The sequence below is a fragment of the Acipenser ruthenus genome, chromosome 5 (assembly GCF_902713425.1).
Source record: "Acipenser ruthenus chromosome 5, fAciRut3.2 maternal haplotype, whole genome shotgun sequence".
Taxonomy (NCBI): Eukaryota; Metazoa; Chordata; class Actinopteri; order Acipenseriformes; family Acipenseridae; genus Acipenser; species Acipenser ruthenus.
The window spans coordinates 29,054,945-29,077,698 of NC_081193.1; the positions used below are offsets into that span (position 1 = coordinate 29,054,945).

General features: G+C 40.3%; 1 protein-coding gene across 29 annotated transcripts in view; it reads left to right on the forward strand.

The window, feature by feature from the left end:
* The window catches only part of LOC117402333 (dystonin-like), a 205,066-nt gene that overhangs the window by 60,409 nt on the left and 121,903 nt on the right, over nt 1–22,754 (forward strand). For all 29 annotated transcript variants that reach the window (XM_059023930.1, XM_059023934.1, XM_059023932.1 and 26 more), the window contains 4 exons: nt 2,766–2,827; nt 8,189–8,278; nt 14,111–14,188; nt 19,367–19,459. In XM_059023930.1, coding sequence (XP_058879913.1) covers nt 2,766–2,827; nt 8,189–8,278; nt 14,111–14,188; nt 19,367–19,459 — 323 coding nt within the window. The remainder of the gene's footprint in view (nt 1–2,765; nt 2,828–8,188; nt 8,279–14,110; nt 14,189–19,366; nt 19,460–22,754) is intronic.

The window sequence follows — 22,754 nt, forward strand, 5'->3', positions numbered from 1 at the left end:
GGGGGAGCGACAGCGACGTCTGGCAGCAGCCCAGCGACGTCTGGGTGCTCGGGAAGAGCGGAGCAGGGAACCAGGGGAAAAGCTGTGGCCAGTGCTGCACACTCCTGGGCTCAAGGTCCAGCGCAGGAAGGTCCGGGAAGACCGGCCGGGTGTCCTGGAGCAAGGGGTGAGGGACTGGACGCAGCGGTGCCGGACTGGACCGTAGGGGTGGTGGTCGGGGCTGTGGTGGAGGTATACTTTTCACCTCCCCCCTGGGCTCCGGAAGCGGCGGCTCCTCCCCTCTGGGCTCCGGAAGCGGCGGCTCCTCCCCTCTGGGCTCCGGAAGCGGCGGCTCCTCCCCTCTGGGCTCCGGAAGCGGCAGCTCCTCCCCTCTGGGCTCCGGAAGTGGCGGCTCCTCCCCTCTGGGCTCCGGAAGCGGCGGCTCCTCCCCTCTGGGCTCCGGAAGCGGCGGCTCCTCCCCTCTGGGCTCCGGAAGCGGCGGCTCCTCCCCTCTGGGCTCTGGCAGCGGCAGCTCCTCCTCTCTGGGTTCTGGCAGCGGCGGCTCCTCCCCCTCTGGCTCGGGAGGCTGCGGAGCTCCGCTAGCCTGCTCCCATTCTTGGAGCAGCAGCTCCAATTCTGTTGGCTCCCTTCTCTTCACTGGGGCCAACCCCATCTCTCTCTCCCATCTCGCGAATCTCGCGGACTGCTCTATTTGCGCAGCAGTATTGCGGTTTATTCGCTCAATTAACTGTTCAATGCTCTCCATTTCTAGGGTCGTAGGGGCGCCCACACACTCTGCCACCATATGTAAAAGAAACTCACCCACTCGGGTTCGTTGCCCCTTTAAGAATACGACCCAGACACGAGAAATGGAGTTTTTAAGCGCTGACGCGCTAATTTTTAATAAACACAAAAGTAAATAAAATACACAAAATAAACACCTAGCTCTTCTGAGCACTAACTACACACGCAGGAACCTAACTATCACAGGACGGCTAAGCCGTTTCCCTGTTCCACAAAACTTAAGCACACAGGTTTGCACTGTACCTTTCTCTCGGGACTGCCGGGAAGCAGAGCACTCCTTTCTGCCTCCTTCCATTCAGCAGCCTCGAGCAGACTGCCTGTTCTCCTTTTAAACCCCGCACCTGGGCCTAATTTCCAATAACTTTTATGTTCTTTTGCTACTTACAACTGTGAACACACTGTAACTAACATAGCCCTTCTCGAAGTTCCCGATTCGCATTCATCTTCTGACATACCTTCATCGCTCATTTCTTGTAAAGACGCTGACATATCTGAATTTTGTTCATCGTGGTTTTCTTTTGAAACCTCTCAATCACATGAAAATAATTTGTTATTTTCATCATCTTGGTTTGACAAGTTTTCAAACTGTCTGGAATCGAGTAGCTATTTCACTGATAAATCAGTGAAATTGGCAGTGTATGGGATTTGTAGAGAGTTTAGATCCAATTGTGAGGTGTTTTTTTTAATATATACAGTATACTTTAAGCTGAAAAAAATCAAGTTTATTTTTTATAGTCAACCTAAATTAAAATGTATGTTCGCACAAGCATTCTTTTAGTCACATATGCAGAAACTGTCAACACAGAAGGCTCTCCCCATCAGCCGTAATAAAAACTGTATTATGCTTATATGTTAGTGCTTGTTCTGATTTGTCCCGTGATCCAACAAAAATATTTTGCAATCCACCCGTAGCCACCACTGCTGTACTGCTTGTCTGCAGGTAGAAAATAACCTCCCTCTGTATCACTTTGCCCATATCATTTCTGATATTGTTTGTTTGTTTTTAGATTAATTGTGTGTATTTGATTTTCGTACTGTATATATTGTGTTTAATTTCTGTTCAACTTCACTTAGAGGTCAATTTTAATCAACCTACTGTATACCCTGCTGGGATAAGCCACACCAGGATTAAAAAAAATATATATATATATATATATATATATATATATATATATATATATATATATATATATATATATATATATATTTCACAGCACTGGGGAATCACCATGGATTGCATCAACCACCTGTGATTACCACAGGATTACCCCTAACAATATATTGTAGCATGGAGGCATGGAGGCAGGAAACAGAGAGACACACTGTTCAAGTTCATTTCTTTTATTTAGGACGCTAGCTCTAGCACCCTCTCAGAGTCCACTGGTATTATTTGATATTATTCTTACCGAGCAAGTTACACAGTCTGTATGTGGGTTAAGCATTTTAAAAACTGTTATTGAATGAACGACTGGTACACAAGTATGAGCACTTAGGAGGCTGTGTGGTCCAGTGGTTAAAGAAAAGGGCTTGTAACCAAAAGGTCCCCGGTTCAAATTCCACCTCAGCCACTGACTCATTGTGTGACCCTGAGCAAGTCACTTCACCTCCTTGTGCTCCGTCTTTCGGGTGAGATGTAATTGTAAGTGACTCTGCAGCTGATGCATAGTTCACACACCCTAGTCTCTGTAAGTTGCCTTGGATAAAGGCGTCGGCAAAATAAACAAATAATGAGCACACCATACACATGACAAAATAGGCTTTCAAATTTGACAGTTGACTGAAAACCATGATGATGGGGAAGCATACTACATGTCTAAACATTGCCTTTGTTTCATTTGTGTTTGAAGTACAATAAAAGGCTTTCCTTGGATTTACCTCCATGAGGCATGATTTGAACAATTATTTTTCAAATGAGTCGCAGAATTAAAAAAAATGGATCAGAGTCATGCATCTCAATTTGCGTTTGTCTTGCTTTGTTTCAGATGAGAGGGACAGGGTACAGAAGAAAACCTTCGCAAAATGGATAAACCAGCATCTTATGAAGGTATGGACATTCATCCCTAATATGCCTAAATTTGTTTTCTGTAGGATTCAGGTCATGCTTTTTCATTCACTGGGCAAAACAGTAATTTCAGCATAGTCATCAGTATAGAATTGCTATGTAATGCTAGCATTTATTGCTTAATGGAAAAGCATGATCTTTGTTTGAAAAGCAATTTTGCAACCCTTAATTAGCATTGGTACCCCTTTCATTCCCCATGTTATCATGGTATGACTTTTCCACAGTATGTGTAAAGGTTCCACACTGGTGATGTAACGATACACACAAAGTGATTTACGGGTGCAAAACCCCATAATGCTGCCGTAAATCATGTTTAGCAGCCGTATGTAAAGAATGGTGTTCACCTGGCGTTCTGCACCCGCTATCAAATGTGCACTTTGCCATGATTAATCCATTAACATGATATTGAAATGCATTCAAATGAAGGAAAGAGCATGGAATTGGGAGGGATCTGACAACAGAACTGGCAGAAGGCACAGGTGTCGTTGTCCATCAAATCAACAGTACGAAGGTCACTCTTGAAATCAGGACATAAAGGATGTGTTGCAGTAAGAATATCTCTGTTAAGAAAGGGGAACAAGACTAAAAGGCTGAAATATGCACAAGAACACAGAAATTGGACTATGGAACAATGGTCAAAGGTGCTTTGGACTGTTGATGGATGGACAACGACACCTGTGCCTTCTGGCAGTTCTGTTGTCAATTCAGTGCTTGTCTTCTTTCTATTCCTTAAGGATATTATCTTCAAGTATTGCTCATCCTTGTTAGACAGCTTTTTGTGTCCTCCAGTCCTGGGTTGGTCAATTACAGATGATGTTTATCTGTACTTGTTGATTATACTTTGGATACCACACCTTGAAAATCAAATGATGCAAGCTGTTTCACTCAATGTTTTTCCTTTTTTATGCAAGTCAAGGTTGACTAGTGGAGGCTTTGTAAAGTACATGTCTGTAAAAGTACATGTTAACATTACAATTGCTTTAAAATACTCCTTTTACTTACAGCTAGTAGTTGGAAAGTCAGCATGTTGAGAGTTGTATTGTTTACTGTGGAACTTGAAAGTCTTAACTTTAATTACATCAAATCAGGCCCTGTGAGTCTAATAATACTGAACCACCCATTCTTTGCAAGTGTCTGCATGTGTGTCTGGATAATGAAGCCAAAATATTACTAAATAAATATCCAAAGAAACAATTCTATTATTTAAAACTGAAGTACAAATTAATTTACAATACAATATACAATACAATATCCTTAATACTTTTGAAATCTCCTTGGATCTCAACAGTATGTTTTATACCCTCTTGTCAAATATAAGGTTACATTCTTCTGACAGAGCAGCTGAGTAATATGAAGAGAACAATTCTAGCAGCCTAGGAACCATACAGACATGCTATTTCAGTACTGTATGGCAGAGCATGTGCCAGAAGATTGTTTTGTGATTGGACAAGGGTGAAACAAGGTCACAGTGACAGCATACTGGAGCTGGCTATGCAGACTGCAGACAGTGTTTTCCATCAGGGGTGGGCGCTGAACTCAGAAGCTGCTAGTCTTCATACGATCTGCAGTTAGATTGCTAGTGATCTGGTAAAGCAGATGGACAGTCTGTAAGTCTATCAGGGTTTTATCATATCATATCGCTGGCAATGGGATATTATGGAGATGATGTTAGATAGATCTGGTCAGATGGTCAGCCAACTATTAAAGTTAGGTATGGATATGCATTAGTATAACATTATAGGAGGCGGTGTGGTTCAGTGGTTAAAGAAACAGGCTTGTAACCAGGAAGTCCCCAGTTCAAATCCCACAGCCACTGACTCATTGTGTGACCCTGAGCAAGTCACTTAACCTCCTTGTACTCTGTCTTTCGGGTGAGACGTAGTTGTAAGTGACTCTGCAGCTGATGCATAGTTCACACACCCTAGTTTCTGTAAGTCGCCTTGGATAAAGGCGTCTGCTAAATAAAACAACAGTGAGACTACGTAAAAATCAACATGTGTTGAAAACATTATTTTAAAATATTAAATGGTTGGCTGTTTTTCTGTTTAGTATTTTTTTGCATAGATTTTCTGGTTTAACCTGTTTCACTATTATAACAGTGTTTCTAATAGGATTGGCATTTATTTTGGTCTGGACAAGTATGAAGTAAGGCGGGGATCTCTAGGAAAATGAAGGTGATATGCTTTTCATCACTAGACGAAAGGGCAGGGCAGATGAAAGGTGTGGCTGATTGCAATGTGATCATGGTGATTGCTGTTGTTCTACAGAAGTCTGCAGTATGAATCATTTTTAAAGGAGTGCTAACCAAGGATTTCAAATCCATTTTCGTACCTCTTATTAGCACTGACTATTTCAGACCCATTTATTCTTGTGTTGAGTCCTCTGGTTCTTAGTTATATATATATATATATATATATATATATATAATTTGGGATATGCACATATTTAAAATATAGCATTCAGTTCAGTTCATCTGTTGTAGTTCAAACTCCCTCACATGATACTGTATAGCAGCAGTCAGACCATGTGATCTATAGCTAAGGTGACCAGATTTTTAAGTCCTTAAGCTGGGACAGTAAGGAAATATTGTGAATAACTTCCAACTTCCAAACTACTGGGAAGCTCTTGTGTTTTTATTTTCACTTTGGCAATGTTTGATCTAATATCATATTGAAAGTGAATGCAGAGACTTGTGATATTCAGAGTGGAATCTTTTACTTTCAAAAACCTTTTTTTGTGAATAAATGATCTTCTTGTCTCTTTTGTAATTTCATTTATACACAACGAGTATAGTTATTACATTACACAGCAGCAATTCAATATTATCAAATTCTGAGATTCTATTTTATTGCTGATTACTGCTGCAAATCTAGTTGCTTTTCTGCCTAAGAAACTGCATCTTCTCTTAGATTTCCACTTTCCATCTTGCTCTGTCTCTATCTCTATGCTGTCCTCCAGTGTCCAATCTGCAAACCAGACCCTTTCAGTATGAAAACATTACATTTCTCAATATTTCTATTTATTAAATGGTTACTTCATAGAATTTTTTTTTTTTTTTTTTTTTTTTTTTTAAATATTGAATTTCTTACCATTTAATATGACATGGTATTTGTTCTGTATATTTATTTCTATTGCAGTTTCTGCTTGGATCATTAGTGTGTTGTCATTAATAGATACAAATTTCAGCCACTTTCTACTACTAAACTATTACTATTAAAGGAGGTGAAATTTGTTAAATATCCTCTTTGTGTGCAATAAATGTGTCCAATCAATATGCATTTCACTTAAGCCCCAGGCCAATAGAAATATCTTTTATTATGAGGTGCAGCATTTCAGTATCTTGGTTTCTGTTTTGATTACTGTATATATCATGATTTTAAAGTGCAGCATTATCAGAGAGCTTACTAAATTGCTTTACATAACCAAGAATGCTTACTGACCCGAAAGAAAACATTTTTTTTTACAGACAATGTTGTTAAGTTGACAGATCTATCTGATGGTGAACTTCTTCACATTACACACCTGTCAAACAATTTGGTGTAAAATGAAAACCGACACGTTATTTATACAATTCTTTCTGATCCTACTTCCTCAGAGTTGTGGCTAGCACTGACACAGTTTCATTCAATTACACTTATGAAGACTTTTTTAAAGAAAAATGAATTTGAGTAAATAAACTTATTTTTTACATTCATACTAGGTAATTGTTGGGTATATTTCATCATTTAGAAAGGTATAATACGGTACACTTTCGGTCGATTATTTGTCCTGGTACAGCAGGGCTCTGGACACTTGACTGGAGGGTCGTGGGTTCAATCCCAGGTGGGGGACACTGCTGCTGTACCCTTGAGCAAGGTACTTTACCTAGATTGCTCCAGTAAAAACCCAACTGTATAAATGGGTAATTGTATGTAAAAATAATGTGTAAAAAATAATGTAATTGTATGTAAAAATAATGTGATATCTTGTAACAATTGTAAGTCGCCCTGGATAAGGGCATCTGATAAGAAATTAATAATACTAATACACAAGCCGAAAGTCACGTTATGTCAGTCAGACCTCAACAGGTCAAATGTTCGCTGGAGCCAAAAAGGGTTAAAGGAGGTAGTGTAGAGGCACACTCATTTGCTGTTGTTGGTGACAGTCAATGTTTCTAGCTGCCCGTCACAGATCTTTTGCTGTCAGTCAAATTGACGGGCGGCTTCAATCGTTGCCAGTCAACTAGCTTTTGAAACCATCTCTGACGGATAATTGCCAGTTAACGGAAATGCTGTATATGTTACACAGGTGACTGTATCCTGTGATCTGAATCAAATAACATTTGAGTAGGGATGATTTAGTTGTAAATAAAATAAAAAAAAAGTTGTTTAAATCAAGTTGCACTATATCATACATTTTTTGCAATAAAAAATATAACTATTCAGACTTGGAGCACAACACTGATTTATACTCACTCAGAAAACAGCATTCTTTAAAAAGATCATTAATCACACGAAAATGCCATCTGTAGAAAAGCTGGGGAAACTGTCAAATCTCTGTTGTCAAAACAAAGCCAAACCACACCCACGGTGGAGTAGTTGTCATGTGACACCTTACATTCAGCCTTGGCCCCTCCCTTCAGTAATATTATTTATGCATAAGAAAGAGAGATGTGTAGGTTGAATTACTTAGGCTTAGTATGAGATTGGCACTGTTTTTCAAATCAAGTTTATACAAAACTTGGAAGCCAAGTGAGCAATATGGTTTGTGTAAATGACATCCTCCTACAAAAAAAAAGCTACAAAAAGAAATCTTTTTGATATAACCATCATCTGCCATCACCATTTTCCAGGTTCCCTACAGTCTGTAACAGTAAGATTTGACATGTATAAAGGTACCTGTAGTTTTTCTGTCTTGAAAAAAGTATGCTACTTTATAAACTTGCTTGCATGCTTGGCATCCTTTATATTTAAAGTAAAAAAAACTAAACCAAGCAAAATCTTATGCCGGATAGAGCTTGGTCATTACACAGGCTGAAATTATCCCTGAATGCATGTCAAAATGACTAAACCTCCTCCCTAGTTACTCTGTTGTTGCAGTTTGCTAAACACAGTAACAAAGGGATTAACTTAAGTAGTTTTCAACTTTATTAGAAGGACACATCTACATTTTCATGAATATTTAATTTCTTACTTGTTTAATATGATATAATATCATTTTCTATTGTTGTTTCTGCTGAAATGCTTCCCCTCTGCCCCCACAATTAGCCTGACACAGTGTTTTCAGAAGTGTTTTACTGGCTGGACTAGGGTAGTAAGCATTTCTTCTTTCAGTTTTACCCTGACAGTAATGGTTGTGTTTCAGGTACGGAAGCATGTGAATGATCTGTACGAAGACCTTAGAGATGGACACAACCTGATCTCCCTGTTAGAGGTCCTGTCCGGGCAGACCTTGGTGAGTTTATATATCAAATCTACTTTTTACTATACAGTTTTGGTTCTAAGACAATGTACAATTCCTCCTTTGCTTCCACCCCTTCCCGAATCTAGTTGTATTTAAAAAATCTTAAATACAACAAATACGTTCTGTGGAAAAAAAAATGTTTCGTCCTTTTTTTTCATTTTACAGTTCTAAAAAGCATTACAAGTAGTTAAACAATGTAGCTCTAAGTAGGTGCGCAGTATTAGCCATAAATACGGCCTCACTTTTTACAGTAGTTGTTAACACATGTGTTTCAACAATATATTCACATGTTTTATCACATTAATGTGATCAAACTGTAAAACAGACACTCAGTAAGAAGATAAAGCTTCGCTAATTTAGAAATAGAAGAGCAAACAGAACATAAAGAGCATACAACCTGAGATTGCAAGTTTGAATCCTGGTTGTGTGAGGCAGCCGGTCTTTGCTGGGGACTCCAGGGGCAGGGGGCGCCACATTGGCTTTGGCACTCCCGTGGGTTAGGGAGGTGAGATCCGGCTGACTTTTTCTCCTCGCTGCTCTGCGGCGACCCCTACAGGCCAGGTGTCGAGTGAGCTTGGGGGTGGAGATTTGCTGGGCTGGTCTTTATCCTCCAGAGGCCGGTAGCCTGCAGACATCTGCTCTCGAGTTCCTGGGTGTAAAAAGACGCCGATTGGCTCATGGGATCGGAGGACGCCCATTGAGCCTCGGGTCCCTGAGCTGTGTGGGGAATCGCCGTGGTGAAGGAGGAAAGTAATAATAATTGGGCATTCCAAATTGGAAGAAAAAATAAAAAATAAGCGGAGATTCTAAATTTAAAAAAACATAACATCTAAGGAAATACTGCCTCAATGCTAACAGTGTCGTAAAGAGGAAGTAGCGGGGTTCCAAAAAATGTAACGTTACATGTCCCCACGTGTTGCTACAACTGTTTAAATAATGTACCTGTCATTTTTCTTTTCATTGTTAGCGTCCTGACAACTTTTACACTTATAACTTTGAAGTCTTTTTCAAAGCTATTTTAATATGGCCACTGTAGTGCACTGAGGTTTGAGATCTGCCCTCTAAATCACTGCAGAAAGAGCGATTAAAAAAAAAAACATAACAAGTGCTCTGGCTTTTCTTTTCCATACCACATCATGGATCGTTATTGCACTCGTGACCGTTTTGAAAAGAGCTTTGAAACAGACTTTAAAGGTGTAAGTGTAAAAAGTTGTCAGGATGTTAACAATGAAAAGAAAAATTGCAGGTACATTATTTAAACGCTATATTTTTTGGAATCCTGCTACTTACTCTTTAAGGCCAAGAGTGGAACCACACATCCGTTAGTAATATTTTTGGACAGTGTTAAGTCTGATATTTCTTGATTTTAAAATGTAATACGTTTTCACATTTTTACGGTTAAAATGTGTTAAGAATAATGGTGCAGTATCAATGGCTACCAGTTGTAGTTCAGGACAGTACAGTCATCTCAGTTTATTGACCATTTGTCAGACATCTTTCTGGATGAATAAATACATCCATAACCGTTTCACTGTAATGTCCCATCTAATTATCATTTGTAATGTGGATGCCCTGAAACTGTACCTTTCCACTTTTTTCCGTCACATCCTTTTTCCCTGGTAGCAAACACAACACAGCCTCCACATGGACAAATCTTCAACTACATTCTGTTCTCCTTTGTATTTATTTCTTTGCCTTTTTGGGTGTCCTTTCATTTTTCTTTCGTTTTTCATGCTTCCTTTTCATTTGTGGTCTGTCTTGTGTCTTCCTTGTATTTTCTTCTGTCTCTGATACGTTGATAAGCCAAGGGAGCGTGATTTTCTGAAGATGCTGCGGTTGGTGAGTGCAGCTGAAGCATGCGCATTTGAGCAGCATGAGGATGAGCAGGATGATGATGAGGGGGTAGGTGTGGATCCCCATAACAGTACTAATGTAGAAGCTATTAGAGTGTGCTGTGGTGATTGCCTAGGACGCAACAAGAAAACCCTTGGATTCCACAAGAGGATAATTACATTCGCCTTGGATAGTTTATCAGTGTATATGCAAACCAGTCATTTTCCAGGTTATCTACAGTCTGTAACAGTAAGATTTGACATGTATAAAGGTACCTGTATTTTTTCTGTCTTGAAAAGAGTATGCTACTTTATCATACTAAATATAATATAATAGCAAGACACAAATTGCTTGCATGCTTGGCAGCCTTTAATATTTAAAGTTTAGACCCCGAAACATGAACTGAAAACAAACCAAGCAAAATCTTACGCCGGATAGAGCTTGCTCATGACACTATCGCTGAAATTATCCCTGAATGCATGTCAAAATGACTAAACCTCCTCCCTAGTTACTCTGTTGTTGCAGTTTGCTAAACACAGTAACAGAGGGATTAACTTAAGTAGTTTTCAACTTTATTAGAAGGACACATCTACATTTTCATGAATATTTAATTTCTTACTTGTTTAATATGATATAATATCATTTTCTATTGTTGTTTCTGCTGAAACGCTTCCCCTCTGCCCCCATAATTAGCCTGACACAGTGTTTTCAGAAGTGTTTTATTGGCTGGACTAGGGTAGTAAGCATGGGAAATAATACAAAAAAAGAGGATCATACAGAACACACAAAATAGTTTCTTAAACATTAGCAAATATGATATAAAGTACCCCTTGAGATGCCTTTGAGAGGGCAGTAGCTGAACAATTAGAAATACAGTGTGTATTGTATATTGCACCATGACAGCTCCCCATTGCCGTTAGCAAAAAAACGTATAGACTGACTCAATTGAATTCTGTGAACTGCATTTTGCTTTTATTCATGATCTTGACTTTTTCGTAAATATTTCCATCATGTATTAAATCTGACCGATTATATACAGTCCACAAATTTTACTTTAAATGATATCTATATGTATAGATTTCTGTATACTGTATATATAATCTAGTGCCCTATACAGTTACTGTATATAAACAGTATAAAGACATATGCTGAGCTGGCACTGGGCTTTCACATTAAGAGGCTCCAGTTCAAATCCTTGTTCTGCTGTTCTGTATTTGTTTGCATATGTGTACACGTATGAATGTGCATTAGGAACAGAAGCAGATGGTTTTACTCTTTATGAAAATATCAAACCCATATTTGTGGTGCTTCAGTTAAAGTTATAGTAAAAATGAATAAAAGGTATTGCCTTAATGTTTACTATCAATGTTTGATTTACATGGCTGTGAATTATAGTACTGTACATACTACAACATATATTTAAAATAACTAACAATTAAAATGCATTATAAGCCATGTCCTCATTGGAACCCATTAGCAGCAATTACACTTATAATTTCGCTGAGAGGGTAGATGTCGCACTCAGAATGTCAATGACAAAGCATTCTAAATGTTTAAGCCACAACAAGCTATATAAATCAAGTTGAGTGTACTTTCTCTTGTAGGACAGACCTGTCTCGCTTCACTTGGTGAACTGACCCAGCAAAAAGTACTCAAGAAATAAACTCTCAGCTTGATTAGAGGTAGCCTCCAAGTACTTATAAACATGCAGTACACTGTGGAGCTAAGCTCTGTAATCAGTGAAGTTAACCGTAACATAAAAACACTGTGGTTTGCTGAATGGAACAGTTATTTTTAAAGGCTTGGTTTGTGAGGATTTGAGCTTCATTCCACTGATTGTCAAGCGTGTTGTGCACCACTTAAAAGAAAAGTGGTTACAAATCAACATGAAACCCACTGAATCCTTCCCAGAGAATATTTTCTGCGGCATTGCCCTTTCCATTAGTTCATGCCTACTGTCTATGCCCCTGCTGAAGAGTTTACCAGCTAAATTCTGCTTGCAGCTAAAAAAATATGTGGTTCAGCTTGTTACGCTATGATCCGAAAGTATTGATGCCAGACCAATGCCACGTTTCCATGAACAACAGAACTCAGGAATGTGCTTGAGCTGCCCCACCACACCTCCATTTCCATGTTTTTAAATTACTTGAGTTGGTTCGCAATTTGGGCAGGAGCCTGAATTCTCTGGTCCGATTTCATTCCTTGGGCTGGCCTGAATTCTAAAGTCTGTATTCGGGCTGGGAAGAAATTGCATCACTAAATGTCAACCAAAAATGTTGTAGGGGGCGGGAACATACCGTATAATGGGACATTGTGGCTGGTATTAAATTCAGTGGATTTGCTGCCTTGGGGGATTTCGACTGTTTTTGAATTACCGTTTTCCACTTCGTACGTTCACTCAGGAAGATGCAATGCAGTTTTGCATTTATACTTTTAAATTCCAAAAGGATTCAAATAAATGTTTACTTAATGAAATCTGTCTGCTAAAACACTATCTCATTTACAGTCATTTGTTATACTAGCACAGTGCCCCTGCAGCAACTTGGAGAACAACAAAGAAGGCCTTCTAATCAGGTAGACCAGCAAGCACTGGTAAAATCAGCTCTGTTTTATACGGTGCAGAACTCATTTATTTAAAAAAAAAATTTTTTGTTTATGGACTTTGCAATACCTGTACAGTGGGTGTCTACAATGCATCGACAATAACACTCAAGCATTTTGTTACAGACTTTCTAACAAGTTTGGCATAAACAGTTTTTGCCTGTTACTTAATTAAACCCGTCTAAAAAAAGAACAAAAAGAACAAAAATGCTGAACATAAAAAAAAGTCCTACTACAGTAGCCGACACAGTTTACAGTGCCTCTGGGTTTCTGATCGCATCAGATCAATTCCAGATTTAATTTTTAACAATTGATGGAAATGTCCGGTCTACTTTTAATGTTTTCAAGCAAATTGGCTTCATCACTGCCATTCTCATATCAACTTTGACACCGGACACATTATTTCCCCATGTCCAGCGCTTCTATCCCTGTTTTGCATACCAGTCTGCCAGAAGTATATGTGTTGCATGAAACAAATGTGAAAGAATATCTAGATGAATTTATCTTTTAAATTATTGACAATTTATTTGACTGTAATACAGTCAGCAGCGAATGCACATCTTGACGCGCAAATATTTCTGGCGAAAAACTGTAGTATTTCCTGCCCAACTCACGTGACAATTCGTGTAACTTGGAAAAGCACGGAAACGCGACCTTTTTTAGCTACTCGAGTTCTGGGAGAATGCAGGTAAATTCGAACGCATTCGAGTCGACTGTCCATGGAAACAAGGTACAATATGAATTGTTTTCTTCAGCAGTTGAACCTCATATAGTAGCTACTGTGATTACTAAGTCAGTTGGCCACTATGCAATATTACTGTGGAAAAAAATACATTCAGAATTGATTTGAAGGGTGCCGTCCCTCGTGTTGTACTCTGCTGCTTGTAACATCGTGACGATTGAACATCAAACTTGTCAGAAAGTGTTTCTTTATTTGTCATTGTTTCAACCCTGTACAACTGCCACAATGGTCCTGATTCTCAAAGCTTTACTCCAAATCGTCAGTAGCAGATTTTTCTCTGAAAGGTAAAAGCACCAATTACAGTTCTAAAACAAATAAAAAAAAACAGTAATTAAGACTACATACATGCCACTAAATCACATGTCAGTCCCCCCCCCCCGTTAGTAACTGTATTGAGTACATATTTTCTTTTAGAAAAAACAGTGCTAGTGACAATTTTAAGTTAACAGCTTTGATAGTTCAGGGTCTTTAAACGGCTGTATTCTCTTTTAATTAGGAGTACAGCTCCAGATTATTAGGACTTGTAACAATAAACTGTGCATAGTAGAGCTGTCTGCTGTATGGTGTGATCCACTGGTGATGTATTATACTGAATAAAAACAGACAGACAATCTAGCTTTGAATAACACCTTTCTATCTCCCCCTAGCCCCGAGAGAAAGGGAGGATGCGATTCCACAGACTGCAGAATGTACAGATTGCACTGGATTATTTAAAGAAACGCCAGGTAAAATGACTATTTGAATTATTGCATCTTACATTATTCAGAAAGACAGAATTGGTCCAGTTTTGGAAATTAAACTTGGTAGCTCTTCCAAGCACTTACTAAACATATGCAGGTCCCTGACTAACATGCAGGACAGCTAAGCTGTTTATCTGATGAACAAAACATATAAACACTTTTACACAAACCAAACATAGGTTTAACCTTTACACAAGTACCGTTTTCAAGGAATATGACAGACAGTCAGGCTCTTCACAGAGCAGCAGCCTTGCGCAGACTGGCTGCTCTCCTTTTATACTTGGCAGCTGATCTCAATTTACAATAACGAGGCCAAAACAATAAAACAATTAACAAATAATAATTAAATGAAACAATACAATTCAAATCAATGAAACAATAAAATGAAACAAAAACAATTAGCTTGGCAGGGAGGCTTTTCACCCTGTCCTTGCCATAAAGCTAACATTTTTACACTTGCAGGACCCTGCCCTGCCACAAGGGGTTTCCAATCTAATATGTTTTGTTAGAATTCAATGGCAGTATTGATGATTCTTCATGCTTGGTTCAGGTCTTAAAAGATAATTGCAAGCGGTTAGGAGACTTTTTTTTGTTGTTTAATTATATGTGGATATAAATAACCAACTCTTTAATGATGCATACACAGCATTGATAAACGACACGTGACATGCATCTCTAGACAGACGCGACTCATTCTGAAGCCAGATGCTAACTACAGTACATTATGTAATGCATGTAGTGTTTCAGTAGTCAATCGGGACCAATGGTGTGACTCCATGCTATCTAGAGAAAAGGTACACTTGCTGTTAAATGTAGTTTGCACATTTCCCCTAGCAGTGGCTTAGCCTACAAAACCGAACTACATGACTGCTGAAAGTGTTTTAAGGCCTGATTTTAGTGACTTTTGCAGTAGATTTGCAATATTTTACCATTTTGTGAAATAATGAATTACAGTGTCACTCTGTGGCCTGCAATGGTTTTGTACAAATTTGTCCAACCACTATTCAAGCATAACTGTAGTGTGAATTAATTGCATTCTTGCACCCTCTGCTGGCCAAATTTAGAAACTGCAGAGTTCTTGAAAATACATTCACATTCATGAAACAGATTATATATTTATTTTAGCTGCAATGGTTTATGTTGATCATTTTCAGCTCCAGTTACCCACAACTGTGCTACATTATAACCAAATGACAGTGATGCAATGTGCATATTGAATGCAGATGTAATATAATACAGGTGCACTCCACTTATAACGGACTCTGTACAAACCACACATGTAGTAACTGCCCACAAATGTAATATCTCCCACAAATGTAATAACCAGCTGCCCACATGATAATGCCTGTGAATTACTTAGCACATATTTATTTATTTAAATAACAGTTTAACTTATAATGAATAATATTCATTAGTGCCAATCAAATATGAAAAATGCATCCTAAGTTAAGTATACATTTCTTTTATGTTTGATTTTGTGAGTTTTGGAATTGCATGAAATATTTGGGGAAAAAAGAGCTGTATTTTCTTTTGCTTGAATACTTAAACACAGCTTGTTTTGTATTTCCATGGTCTGTAACATTTTTTTTTTTGTGACTCGGCACAAGTTACTGCCATGTATTGTTTTGTACATAGTTCTTTTATCATTACTGGGGGATGATGAGAGCCACTTCTGCTTAGTGTCCTCTGGAAAATGTCTTAGACGGCAAAGAGCTCTCACTTTGACTTTGTAATTATTCCATACTTCACTACATAGTAAGAATGTCTCAAGGAGAAAGATGCAGAAACATTGTTACATTTGTGGGAGTGTCACAAAGACGGCCAGAGTGGGTGGCGTCAGACCAGAAAGGAATACACAGACCCGTTTATATCCCGTGTACCAATCTATACACCGACATTAACACACGCAACATCCAACATATAACACACAAATGCACACGGGGCGGGGCACATTGCCACATATACCCCCCCTTGTGCGCAGCACACATGGCCTCAACGGCCACCTCCCCCCTTAAAAATCCAGCAGTCCAGGACAAAGTCTCGGGCTGGGAAGGGAGGCTTCAGTGGGCCCATGGCTGGCCATGCTGTCAGCACCCCTGCCGGTAGTGGCACGGCTGACAGCCTGTTGGTCCACTCCTGCAGCGAAACTGCTGCTGGGGAAAGTGGTCTCCTGACCTCTCCCCCTGTCTTTGTAGCCGGTAGCTCCCTTTGGTGGGGCTCCGACCACAGTACTGCCGGCAGCGAAGAAGCTGCAGTGGGAGCAGGTCTCCGGACCTCCCCCACGATCTCCGGCAGCGAAACTGCTGCAGTGGGAGCAGGTCTCCGGACCTCCCCCACGATCTCCGGCAGCGAAACTGCTGCAGTGGGAGCAGGTCTCCGGACCTCCCCCACGATCTCCGGCAGCGAAACTGCTGCAGTGGGAGCAGGTCTCCTGACCTCCCCCACGATCTCCGGCAGCGAAACTGCTGCTGGGGTTGGTGGTCTCCAGACCTCCTCCCCCTTCTTCGTGGCCGACAGCTCCCCTTTCTGGGGCTCCGGCCACCGTACTCCCCATGGTGGAGGTACGGGAAGCAGGGACAGCTCCTGCTGTTCTGCTTCTGGCAGTGGCGGAGGCAGCTCCTGCTCCTCTGCTCCTGGAAGTGGCAGAGGCAGCTCCTGCTCCTCTGCTCCTTTCGGTGTAGGTGGCGGAGGCAGCTCCAGCTCCGGCTGCTCTGCTCCTGCCGGTGAAGGTGGGAGCAGCGTGTAGTCTCCTGGCGACTGAGGTGGGAGCAGCGTGTAGTCTCCCCCTTTTTCAGGGGACTGGTGCTGCTCTGCCTCTCTTGCAGCGGACTGGTGCGGCTCTGCCTCTCTTGCAGGGGACTGGTGCGGCTCTGCCTCTGAAGGGGAAACCAGCAGGCATTCTTCCTCTGCTGGTTGTGCTGGGGAAACCAGCAGGCATTCTTCCTCTGCTGGTTGTGCTGGGGAAACCAACAGGCATTCTTCCTCTGCTGGTTGTGCTGGGGAAACCAGCAGGCATTCTTCCTCTGCTGGTTGTGCTGGGGAAACCAGCAGGCATTCTTCCTCTGCTGGTTGTGCTGGGGAAACCAGCAGGCATTCTTCCTCTGCTGGTTGTGCTGGGGAAACCAGCAGGCATTCTTCCTCTGCTGGTGAAGGTGGGAACAGCTGCCTCTCAGGCTTCGGATTCCCGCAGTCCCCCCGTCTGGGCGCTGGACGCTCGCGGTCCCCCCGTCTGGGCGCTGGACGCTCGCGGTCCCCCCGTCTGGGCGCTGGACGCTCGCGGTCCCCCCGTCTGGGCGCTAGTTCCTCCTCTTCATACTGGGTGGGGCATATGGCTAACGTGTGCCCATAAGCCCCACAGCCAGGGCATAACTCTGCTGCGAGGTTCTTTAAAAAAACCTCCCAGCCATCATCCTCGACCTCCTCCCTTTTGGGCTGTGGACGCCCCGACTCCTCCCTTTTGGGCTGTGGACACTCGGGTTCCCCCCACTCAGGCGTAGGACGTTCGGGTTCCTCCCACTCAGGCGTAGGACGTTCGGGCTCCTCCCACTCAGGCGTAAGACGCTCAGGCTCCTCCCACTCGGGCTGTGGACGCTCAGGCTCCTCCCACTCGGGCTGTGGACGCTCAGGCTCCTCCCACTCGGGCTGTGGACGCTCAGGCTCCTCCCACTCGGGCTGTGGACGCTCAGGCTCCTCCCACTCGGGCTGTGGACGCTCAAGCTCCTCCCGCTCAGGTACTGGAGAGGGCAGCGACTGCTCCTCTCCCTCTTGCTCACTGGAAGGCATCCCTCCCATGTCTGCAGCTAGGTAACCCAGCACCACCATGGTGAGGTCACGAACGGATGCCGGGTTGTGCTGTTGCTCCCAGTCCTCCCATCGTTTCCCATCTCGCATCTGCAGTGCGTGAATAACCATGGGGAGGTCACTGGCGAAGTTCCCCTCGGGGTGCACCAGCCAGTCCCATATTTCCCGGGACGGTGGGGAACCCGGTGGCAGTGGGGGTAGAGGGGTGGCTACTGCCCCGTTGTGGCTGTCCTCCTCCCAGCCCGGCATGCAGGATGAGGGCTGCAGCTGTTGTTGTTGCTGCTGCTGCTTCTGCTGCTTCCTGCAGCTCTTTCTTCCCATCCTCGCTTTACTATTTTTTTTTTTTTTTTTTTTTTCACAAAACCCCCTCTCCTGGTCTGACGCTTGGAGGCGCTATTATCCCACGATGACACCACGTGTCACAAAGACGGCCAGAGTGGGTGGCGTCAGACCAGAAAGGAATACACAGACCCGTTTATATCCCGTGTACCAATCTATACACCGACATTAACACACGCAACATCCAACATATAACACACAAATGCACACAGGGGCGGGGCACATTGCCACAGGGAGATATTACATTTGTGGTTTATACAACACCAATGGACAATGTAAATACATACTTTATGAATGAAGTACGCTGTAAACACAATTTGAAATGCTGTGTAACTGCAAACATTAGTACCTTAAATATTTACTCTCTGTAGACATGTCATAAATGTTAAAAAAATGCCTGTTGACCCTGTCAAATAAATACATACCAACAATACAAGAAATCTTCAATGCCAAAACAATGTAATAAGTAGTACCATTTTACGAATTTATATTTTCGCTAAATGTAAGTACAGTTGTATATGTTATAAGTTTAAACTGTACAACGGCTGTGCCAGCAAAAACATAGAAGAATAAAAATAAACAGCAACAGCAACTGTTTTCCTGCTGTCATTTACTGTCCCGGATGTACCTTATTTGTGCAAAAGACCTGTCTGTGGAACAGGAAAACTGTACGTATTAAACAGTGTATATGTTATAAATGAGTCAATTTTAACCAGAGTAATTCCCCATTAAAGCCCATGTTGTTTGGCAAGGACACACCTCCTCAATACGTTGTAAACGGAACCCTGTTCCAACAGGCTCCATTTAGAAGAGTGCACCTGTATACATATACCGCAGTACTGTATATGTAAATAACTTCATGTTTAACTTCTGTATATTTTAACTTTTCTTTCTAAAATAATCAAAGTTAAAAATTGATAATAATATTTCCACTCTGTAAAGTCATTGTATTTGGTGATCATACATGTGTACCTTACTGTATATTAATGCGAATAAAATGAATACATACTTTTATTTTAACAGGTCAAACTTGTGAACATCAGAAATGATGATATAACAGATGGGAACCCAAAGCTAACATTGGGTTTGATATGGACCATAATCCTGCACTTTCAGGTAGGTTTCATTTTCTGCTACATATTTCCTTTGCTGACACATAGACAGCTATATTGATATGCCTGTTGTTTGGAAAACTCATCCACCCAAGGACGATTTAAACAAGCAAACTCATCTGTGATCCAGAATTTGATTCTAGCTTTGGCAACTGTTTCCGTTTTTCATTTTCTGGGCTTGTTTAGGGAGCAGCAAAGACCAAACAGTACCTTATTGGAGTATAAAACAAAATTGCCAAGACATCAAGTTGTGATAATTTACTTTAGCCTAAGTCATTTATTTCTGAGATTTAGCAGAGCATTTCCAAATGGTCAAAGACACTGCTTTTGATCCTTTACTATGTGTGTTGTTGTTTGTTTGTATTGTCATGTTTTATGTGTTGTTGCTCCCAAAAGAAACAAAAAGAAATGACTGTGACATAGGGATTGAACACAGTAATGTGGTTTTAGAGGCCCAAGTTGTCTCCTTCTACTATATACACACTATATCTGCGTTTGTTACAAAAAAAGGCATTACAGCATCGCATACAGTTAATTATAACAGGAACTTGCTTTAAATAAATGTTGTGCTGTTTGCATTGTTTAAACCTTTTGGAAGGTCCCTTTTGAACACTTGAGACCTTGAGTCATACATTTGAGACCTAGGGGTATACCAGCCAGGTAACTCTTATTGTTGCTGTTAAAACCAAAAAACGGTCAATGAAACATTCTTCTATTTTATGGTGAAAGCTATCCAAAACTACTGTATAATGAATAATGATGTGCATTCAATTACATTGTAAAACAAATCTACACTCATTGCTTCCTATGCTTAGACACTATGACCTCCCACTTTCTCTCTCTTCACAAGCCTGTGCTTTCAGCATTTGCATTCTTATTTTCCCCTTGACTTTCATGGGTGATTAGAGTTAAATCCAGTGTTACTCTTTTGGTTGGATTTGACTTTACTGTGGAAACATGGTTATTACTAGACTAGACCACATTTGGAGCAAACTGCCTGGAATTAGCAAGATCATTTAAAGGTTGCGGATTATTTCATGCAAATATGAATGGCTTATGAATGAAACAATATATGAATTATCAGAAGCAGTTTTTCCACATTAAAATATACAGTGCAGATAACTTTTCAATGACCTGTCTTTGGTAAGTTTTGCTTTAGGTAGATACAATTCTATAGAGAGAGAGAATCTATTTATATTTTAATTTCCAGTTCAAATTAGTTGTTAAGACAGTTCCTAACATGGGAAGATAGTTTCTGTGATCAGGACTCTGGGATGTTGTGGCATCTGTATTGTTATTCAGCAGTTTCATCTTTTGTAGGAAAGACACGTCTGCCATTATTCAAGTGGACTAGCTAGAAATGTAGCTTAATTGCTCCTCATCCAAGATGCTTATGTTATAAAGCTTGTTGAAGCACATTGTTGAAGTGTAATGATTTCAATGTCAAACTGATGTCGTTTCATTTTAGTCATTTAAGTATATGTAGTTCAACAGTTGCTAAGTACAATATATTCATTTTAGACATAAACAAGACAGGCCCAGAATGTCTGATGTAGTTTTCATGTGTTTTACCAATTCTCATTTATCCCCATTAAAAATAATGTACAATACATACATAGCATTTGTTAAAAGGTTGGATTTTTCACTTGAAATATACAGCATAACAGTTACTCCGGGTTAATTAAAAAAAAAAAGACTAGATATTTAAATAAACATTAAACAAAACACAAAGGCATTAGTGTACTCGTTGACAGCACCATGTGACAATTAAGAAAAAGGATGCGCTAGCTGGTGCTTATCTGGAGGATGTTTCCAAAATTCAGTTAACCGAATAAAATACAAAACAGTTACTGTGGCACCTCAGCAGTATCTCGTGGTGCACTGCGGCAGCACTTACAGCATTACAAGGGAACACAGGAGTGGAAACCACTGAATGTTTGTCCATGTTAGGACACATTCGTAAAGTATTTATCAGGGTGGTTGTGGCTCTTAACATGGCAGTTATTTCAGGGTCCTGTACTGTTTGCCACTCCTTACATTTGCAAGTGTCTTGTTGTTTTCATGGTGCTTCATTAGTATTTTTAATTGATTTAAAAACAAACAAACAAAAAAAAAAAAAACAACAAACCTTTAATGACATCTAAGATCAATAGCAAGATGTACAGTGTAAGGATTTTCCTGTCAAATGTATTTTCTATAATCCAGTTGGAAAAGTGAATGTATTAACAGATTCTACACAAAAAAAACATCTACTAGGGATTCCTGTAGTTTAAAACTGACTTAGTCATTTCAAATACTGTAACAGCTTCAAATTTGAGAACTGCATTCTAGATACTGTGACCTTCATCTTAAATATCAAACCCCATAGTGTGACGTTAAACACATATTGCACATGTGCCCTTATGTAAGAGCTGACAGATGAATATCCAGTAACTTAAAACTCAAAACAGCCACAAAGGAGAACAAAAAAGAAACAGCATACTGTACTCAATATGTTTAAGGGATAGGCTCTGCATTTCCCTTATGTTTCAATGCTTCTTTACTGTCCTATGTGTGTTCTGTTTGATTCGCTTGGTGTTTCAATCATTATTTGCCATGTGTACCACTGTAACTACTTCTTAATACACTCCTCAAGGCTGATGGTAAAGTGATCTGATCTCATGCCCGTAAGTGAAGCATTGTGCACGGCCTGTGCAACACTGATTTTCTTCCCCAGCCTTATGGAATCTTAAAAATAAGGAAAAAGTATATAAAGTTAATTTCATCAGGTTGTTTAATCTTTTCAAAATGTTTAAAATCATACATTTAAATAATCTTATGTAAACTAGACAACATGCAGATGTATAAATATATCATCAATCTTACAATTCAGTAATACAGCTGTGTAGATAACATAGCTATCACACTTTTGACTCCCAGCCATACCTTTTTTTTCTGATAATTGCATCAGATTGATCTGTAGTATGTATCATGCAATAATTTCAAGACCTAGAAAAGTTTTGAATAAAAAAAAACCTTGCCTTAACAAAGTACCTATTGGAATATTTGTTAAACAAATAGAATATTAACTTAAATGACCTTGACTATCTTGAAAAAATTAAAACTTCAAATGAAATACCTTCCAGTGAAATCAATTTTGTATTTCATTTTGTAACATGCTTTATTATGCTTGGGGTAGTAAAACTTGCGGACAGCTATCTTGGGAGATGAGTTATATATGCCTACACCTGCCGCTGTCAACTCACGCAAAGAGTTTGGCATTAGTGCTACTGGGTATCTTGCCTTTTCCTTCATGATCT